This window comes from Drosophila takahashii, chromosome 2R, assembly GCF_030179915.1.
Source record: "Drosophila takahashii strain IR98-3 E-12201 chromosome 2R, DtakHiC1v2, whole genome shotgun sequence".
Classification (NCBI taxonomy): Eukaryota; Metazoa; Arthropoda; class Insecta; order Diptera; family Drosophilidae; genus Drosophila; species Drosophila takahashii.
In genome coordinates this window covers 41860876-41868858 of record NC_091679.1, presented here as the reverse complement: position 1 = coordinate 41868858, position 7983 = coordinate 41860876, and the positions used below count along the sequence as shown (strand labels likewise).

Below are 7983 nucleotides of genomic sequence, written 5' to 3'. Positions count from 1 at the left end.
ATTGTGTAACGTGACAAGAGCGAAACTATTTTTAAACATTTTTCAAAACCTAACGCAGCAACTCCATTGTATTTGTATTTTGTAATCGTTTTACTAATTATATAGACACTGCTTAAATATATATATATATAATACGATAATGCGCATTCACATCGATTTGGTTGAATATAAAACTTGGTTTAAAACGTCGAAGTTGACTTAACATTCATGAAAACTCATACGTTTGGATTTGATTGGTCCATTTCTTACGCAAATCTTATATCGAGTGTTTTTCTTCTTTCATTTTCAGGGCATTAAATGAAATATCTTGGTAACGCATAGTCTTAGACTGCATTAAGCGATAAATGTTATCAGAAGCTTATATTAAAAAAAATACAACATATTCTGTTTTACAGATGGGAAAAAAGCTTAGAAAACTAAGGGCTAAGTAGGTATTTCCCTTCCTTTCTTCTCTTCTAGAGGATAATCTCATACTTTGAACTTTTCGGAGTCTGTCTTAACTTAATTTTAGTCTAGGGTTTATAAATAAGTCTAAACTCACATTTCCTGCAGTTTTAGTTTAGTTATTTTGGGCGCAGCTGCGCAGGCTTTGAGAAAGTTCGAGTGAACAACGATCCTGTCCGATTTCTGTATGGATAACTGCGACAGTTTCTGGCTTAGAGCTTCAGTTTCCTTGTTCTCCATGGTCAGACTGATGTCCTTTGGCATCCTAGCGTACCAAGGAGTGAGCTCCTCGTCCTCACACTCGCTGCTCGACTCCTCATCGGATGTATCCTCATCGATGTCCGGCAGGAATTGCGGTCTCTGCTGCAAACCCTTCTTCTTGAAGAGATAGGTGCCTTGATTCTTGCACTCCTTTATAATGGCCTTGAAGTCCCGGTGATAGCGCAAAGTGACCGGGTTTCCCACGAGGATCAGCAGTGCCTTGGCTCGTGAGAGGAGAACATTCACCCGACGAGGATTGCGCATGAATCCCATGTTGGCAAAGGAACGCACCAGGCTGGCAATTATGATGGGCTTCTCGCGGCCCTGGTAAGTCTCCACGCTGCCCACCTCCACGTTGGGGTGTCCCTGGCTCTGGAGCAGCTGGGTAATCAGTTTACCCTGCGCTGTGTAAGGCGCAACTATGCCTATGTCCTCCTGCTTTACGATCTTTCCCCTTCCCAAGCCATCGCTCATCAGTCGCTTGACATACCAGCAGAGCACCTGAGCCTCCAGCTGGTTGTAGGAGCTAGTCGAGTGCTGCTCCCTTTTGGTCACTCCATGGGTGGCCTGAAAGATTATCGGGAAGAGGGGATTGGGAAGAAGGCTCCAGTTAGCAGCTAGATTGACATCCGCAGCCGGCGCCTGAGGTATCAGCTCGCCGTTGTAGTAGAGCTCGTTGAACAGGCGCACAATCTCCGGATGGGAGCGATAATTCCGACGCAGACGCGTCTGCAGAGAGCGATCGTAGTTGCCATTCTCGTCCAACTTGTAAATATCCGAACGGAGGAGTCGCTCCATGAGGGAGTGACTCAATCCCAGCGAGGCAGCCCGATTGCTCTTGATCACAGCGCCCAGCTGCTTGTGATCTCCGGACAGGATGACATGGCAATCGGCCGTCTTCTTGACGCCCATGATGCCGATCAGAGCCTCCGGTTCGGTGGCGGCGCCCGCCTCGTCGATGAAGATGTGGCTGAAGAAGTTGTGCTTGCCCAGATTGTCGGTGACCAAGCGTCCCACGGTGCAGAGCGTGGCCACGGTGATGCCGTACTCGAGTATATGCGAAACTCCAAGGTGCTCGTAGACATTCTTCGAGCAGTTGGAATTCTTTAGCAGCAATGCCGGCACGGACTTGAGTCCTTTGTGGTGAATCGAGCGGGAGAAGACGCGGATCAACTGGTGATTCGCCTCCGGCTGCTCCTGCCGTTCAAAGTGGTCCCGCAGACGGGCATTGCTGTGGATATACTCGCAGAGCTTCAAGGCGATCGTGTCGCAGGCCGAGTTCGAACCGGCGGTTACGAGGATGCGGCTTCGCGGTTGCTGAAGGCGCAGCTGTAGAATGGCCTCCACAATAGTTGTGGTCTTGCCAGTGCCTGTAAAGTAAAGTAGTGATATTAGTTATGGGGAAGGTACACCATAAATGGTAAACCTTATATATAAGGAGTTTATATTGGGATGCTAAAGCATTTTCTTTAAAAAATACCATTTAAATCAATGACAGTTTCACTTAAAACTAAATCATTTCTTGTTAAATTGAAATTTCATGATCTATTATTCAAATTATTCAAACGCGGCTTCTAGTTACTTTAGAAATTAATGTGATTTTTTTAGATTTTTTTTCTGGTTGAAATTTGGCCTCCACAATAGTTGTGGTCTTCCCAGTGCCTGGTTAGTAAAGTAGTGGTATTAGTTATAGTGAATATATAGAGTTTATATTGGGATTCTAAAGAATTTTCTTTAAAAAAAAACCATTTAAATCAATGACAGTATCATTCAAAACTAAATCATTTCCTTTTAAATTAGTTTTTTAATTGGAATTTCTTTATCTATTATTCTAATTTGTACCCCACAATTTATGTGATTTATTTAGATTTTTATGTCAATCCGTTCTGGGTGAAATTTGCTACTGACCGTTTTTTATAGGTCCTATTATAATAATTTAGATTGAAGCTTGATGTTTTTAATGTTGAGTTGCGTGAATAAAAAGTATTTTCAACAACGTAAAAAAACATAGGTGTCATAAAAAAATGTATAATGTAAATGTAAATGTATATATGATCTACGAGCCGGAAATAGAAAACTCTCTATCAAAATTATATTTTGTAAGCCCTTACTAAATATATACCCTTACAGCCGATAGTATGACCCAAAAATTTTGGAATTTAGCTATATCCTTAAAAAATATAACAACCAAGAGCCTAAAATTTTGGAATTTAGCAATATCTCTTGTATATGCTATACAATTATATTTTAAGCCTGTTCTACATTTCCTTCTCTTCTCTATTTACAATGTACATTGTACAATTTAATTTTGCAATTGTTCTGTATCTCAAAGTACAACATGTAAGCATATTTCTGCAGATTCAGCATTGTCACCATTGTCACCAGAGACATGACCGATGACTAATAACATTTGTAAATATGAATGCATTTCTGAGCTTTAAATATGCATTTGTAGGTGTAGAACAAGCTTACAATATCAATAATAAGCATAAATATTTAGGGTGTTCAATTGCGTTGCAAACTTTGTAAAGTGTAAAAGTGTAAATCAATTCCAACAACAATTTCTATACAAAATAGTTTTCAAAAGTAGGCCTTTAAAACTATTTTGTATAGAAATTGTAGTTGGAATTGATTTACACTTTTACACTTTACAAAGTTTGCAACGCAATTGAACACCCTAATTATATTGTTTCCCACCTGGTGGTCCGAACAGGATGTAGGGTCCCTGGGGACTTGGTCCCGCGACAATTCTCTGCACCGCCTGCAGCTGTTCCGAGTTGGAATAGATGGTAGTGTTCAGCAGGCTGAGCGAGGCGAGAGGTGCAGGCTGGGTTGGTGGCTTCGCCTCCATCCAGCTGGGCAGGATGGCGCAGTCGCGCATGTGGATCATATTTTTGTCCAGCATCTGGGTCAACCAGCCGGGAAAGGGGAAAAGGTAGCGGCGCAACAGCGGGCTCTCCTGGAGCAGCTTGAGTGCGCGGTACATATACCTCATTGGAGTGCGCCTGGAGCGGATGATCACACAGAAGCGCTGGCCGAGCAGCTCCTCCTCCTTGGGGCAGTTGCCACGGCCGAAGCGAATGTGCACGGAGGTGCGACTGACCTGCTCCACACTGGCCACATGGCGGCGCATAGGATCCTTCATCTCCAAAGCCTCGTGAGGATGTGGCAACAAAGCCAGCACCAGTTGTTTGGGCAGCGGAGAGGCGGCCAGGCTGGATTTGGGCACCAGGACCACATCATCCAAGTTTATGGCCACCACATCCTCCGCATTCACACCCGTGGTGCTCAGGGCAATCCTATAGCGCAGCTTGGAGACCCGCTGCACAGCCACATCCTGCTGAATCAGTTGGGCGTACAGCTGCATCGTGGACAGATCCTCAATGGTGAGCAGCGATTGCATCACGGCGCAAACGTTGTAGAACTCCAGGCGCTTAGTAAGCAAATACTCGGCGAACACTGCATTTGTGTCGCAGAGATCTGCATCGGTGAATTCGGTAATCAGGGCTTCTAACATTTCGGAACTTGGAGGATAATGCGGTAAATTGCGCATCAGTGCTAGAAGTCTAAAGGAGATTTCCATGAAATAGGGGCATAGAAAACTGTACCAAACAACTCACTTTTTTTCTTTCTCCAAAGGATCACATATCTTAACTTTCTGATCGTCAATATCCTGTGTTTTGGGACCCAAAATAAAAGTAGTTCCCTTCTTTTTAAGCCAATTCTCTGCATTCTTAGCTATATAAGAAAGTTGGCGATCCAGCTGAAAATCGCAATAATTAAGCACCTACTAACAATATGTAACTAGCTAAAACCACTCACCAACTCCAAATTCTCCGATCCGTGCATGGTTCTCTTGCTAAAAGTAAATCACACAGATTAAATCACATAAATTGAAACGAAAACGTAGAAAGCAGCGCAGCTTTTCCAAGAAAAAAACATTCGCGGAGTTTTAAAGTTCCGTTGTTTTCGGTGTAGAGATGGACAAATTGTGTTTAAGCTTGCGCGCTACACAGTGATCTTAAGCTATCGATTGTAATCGATAGTTGTTCTGCTAGCAGCACTGTTTTAAGTTCATCTCTAATTCCTAGATTTGTTTACAAAAGGGTTTTATTTTTATTTTACGGAAAATGGGAGATTCCGATTCGAACGAGGTCCTGATCGAGGAGATAGACAGCAACGATGTGCCGGAGAACGAGCTGGAGCAGTTCCAGGAGACGGAGCCGCTGCGCGTGGTGGACATCATCGATTGCGACGCGGAAGGCGGCGAGCGGCGGAGTTTCGAGGCGGACGAGGAGGAGGGAGCCCTAATCAAGCGCTATGTGCAGGGTGTCCAGTGCCTGGAGTTCCCAGACTTTTGCACCAAGCTGGAGGCCAGCGACGAGGACGAGGAGGAGGAGCCCCTGGAGGCGACAACCGCCTCCGGGAACGTGGAACTGCCCAGCACTTCGGCACAGGCCAAAGCTCCCCAAGAACAATCTTCTGGAAGTGGTCGTTCCGGCGGAGGAGGCGGTGGCTTCCGCAAGAGCCAGCTGAGCACCGCCCTCCAGGGACTCATGGGCGAGGCCAACCTGAGCTTCGTCTACGGGCGCTTTGAAACGGCTGAACGCATCTGCATGGAGATCATCCGACAGAATCCACTGGCCAGCGAACCCTTCTACACGCTGGCCGAGATCTACGAGAATCGCGACGAGGTCAAGTTCCTGAACTTTTCAACGCTAGCCGCGCATTTGAATCCCCAGGATCGGGACATGTGGATCAGGGTCTCCGATCTGCTCGTCCAGCAGGGAAATCTCGCTCGTGCCCGCTTGATTTACACCAAGGCCATTAAGATGCTGCCCAAGGTGTATCAATTGAGGCTGCGGAAGGCGCAGCTGCTGCAGAAAATGGGCGAAACGAATGCCTCGATGTTTACTTACTTAAAAATGCTGCCTTTAATGCCGCCGGATGAGTGGAAGATGTGTTTGAATACAGCCAAGAATGTGGCTCGCTACTTTCATGTGCTGGAGAAGCACACGCTCGCTTTGGAGGCCATGGAGGGGGCTTACACCGTTTGCGGTGGCCGCTTCACCCTCGAAGATATCAATATCTATTTGGAACTCCTCATCCTAAACAAGCAATATGCCAAAGTTTTGCGCTGCCTGCGCGAGCGCACCAACTTTGAGCTGGAGAACGACCAGGAGGAGAGCCTGGAGCTCATATATTTCTGTGAAATACCCGACGACTATGTGCCCGAGCTGAGGGCCAAACTCTGCGTCAGTCTCATCCACATGAGGGCTCATCATTTACTCGGTTATCTTATACAAAATGTCCAAGAGCACATTGCGCTAACCACTGATCGCGTGGAACTCTATATGGACATCACGGAGGCGCTGATGCAGGAGCACAAGTACGCCGAGGCCATTGCTTTGATGAGTCCCATCACCGATGGCGACACCGTCGAGTGCCCCGCTTTCGTGTGGCTGCGGCAAGCGGAGTGCCTGCGCCAGTTGAATCGCACCAATGAGGCGATACAGAGTTATGAGAGGGTCGTCCAGCTGGCTCCCTTTTGCTACGATGCGAGGTTTACTCTCTCTGCGCTGCTTAAACAGCAGGGGCGTCACGAGGAGGCCGTCCAGGCACTGGAGCAGCCTGGCGAGGCGGAGGGCCAGCCGCTGATTGCCCGCCTGCTGTACGAGCGCTGTATAATGCTGCAGCAGATCGGGCGCATCGAGGAGTTCCTGGACGTGGGCTATGCCCTACTCAGTCGCCACTCCATCAAGCTGTACAATCGCGAGGAGATGATGGCCGCTGCCAATGGAGGCAGTGCCTACAACTCAGAGAGCTTGAAGACCATCATTCAGATGCGCAGCAAGGCGGTGGATAGCTCAGCGGAGCAGGATTTACAGGATCCTGGGAAGAACGCCGCCACCGAGGCCTCCGATCTGACCGTCAAGGATGAGTTTAACCTTTTCCAGGAGCTCGTGCGCACGGCCTTCAAGCACGGCATGCACAGCGCCGCCGAGAAGATCTGCTTTGCCATGGTCACGACCAAGAGATTCACCTACTACCATCACGAGATCGAAAGGATTATGGTGCTGACCTGCTACTACAACGACGACTGTGCGATAGCCTTCTCCTATCTGCGCGAGCTGATCGCCAAGCAGCCCAGCCAGACGACGCTGTGGAACATGCTCTCGCTGATGATCCAAAAGGGCGACGAGGTGCGCTACTATCGCTACATGCGGCGTCTGATGCAACGCCATCCGGTGGACACCAAACCGATGAGGATATTCCAGGGTCACTATCATTTGAACTGCGCTTCATTCAAGTATGCTTTGAATATTTACATGCCCATTCTGCGCGAGAATCCCGATGCCCTGGTGGCTCTCTGCATAGCTGTGGCCTTTAATCAACTTTCGCTGCAAAAGAAGGTGCTGCGCAAGTCGGCCTCGGTGGCCCAGGCGGTGGCCTTCGCCCAGCGCTACAAGGAGCTGCGATCGGCGGGTCAGGACTTCGTCGATTGCCCCGCCCAGCAGGAGATCTTCTACAACATCGGGAGGATCTACCACCAGGCGAATATCCTGCACCTGGCCGTCGAGTACTATGAAAAGGCTTTGGCCGTGCCCGTTCATCCGCTGATTGCCGAGCACGAATCCACATTGGGTCTGCAGCACGAGGTGGCCTTCAACCTGCACCTGATCTACCGGGCGCATGGGAACAAGTGGAAGGCGCGACAGTACCTGATGCGTTACTGTGTGGTCTAATCTTAGTGGTGTATGTAAGGAATATGTAACTACCCTGAGTACTAGGTTTAAATGGTGTAAATAGCTTTGTATTCATAAGCACGTTCCATAAAAATTGAAACCTGTTTTCGTATAACTAAAGATTCTTCTTTGTAATATTGTATTGGGTTATATTCAAACGAATAGTAACTAATTTAGAAGAAAGTTCTAGAAATCGAACCACATCACTTTCTTTGGATTGCCGTAGATTTTAAATTCTCTATCACTTTTACCTTTCTTTTGGCAAACTAGATCCCATTTCTATTGTTTAAAATGTAAACTTTAAATTAAGTAAGCACTTTAATTTGACTTTACAACTTGGTGTTTTGTAAACGACTGAAGTTTCTGTTCGTACTGAAATAAAACAACAGCTAGGAGTCGCAATTATACCGATAAGAAAACAATACAGGGGAATACCAAGAATACCCTGTCTTATCAATTGTAAAATTAAAATTTAGTCATGCCTCTGGTAAAACTGACCAATACTTTGACTTCTGTTAAGGGACTTTAGTAG

The 7983-nt window shown here is 46.8% G+C and overlaps 2 protein-coding genes across 2 annotated transcripts; one reads left to right on the top strand and one right to left on the bottom strand.

Annotated features, from left to right (window-relative positions):
* Positions 1-66: 66 nt before the first annotated feature.
* Positions 67-4682, bottom strand: Mov10 (Mov10 RISC complex RNA helicase). The gene is made up of 4 exons (XM_017141262.3): positions 4528-4682; positions 4326-4468; positions 3403-4271; positions 67-2075 (listed from the first exon to the last, which is right to left on the bottom strand). Exons 1-4 carry the CDS (start codon positions 4552-4554, stop codon positions 538-540), a joined length of 2577 nt encoding a protein of 858 aa, XP_016996751.3. The 5' UTR covers positions 4555-4682; the 3' UTR covers positions 67-537.
* Positions 4683-4698: 16 nt separating this feature from the next.
* LOC108057124 (general transcription factor 3C polypeptide 3) lies at positions 4699-7890 on the top strand. Its single transcript, XM_017141261.3, has one exon. The coding sequence runs from the start codon at positions 4836-4838 to the stop codon at positions 7449-7451; it is 2616 nt and encodes an 871-aa protein (XP_016996750.2). The 5' UTR covers positions 4699-4835; the 3' UTR covers positions 7452-7890.
* The last annotated feature ends 93 nt before the right edge of the window (positions 7891-7983 follow it).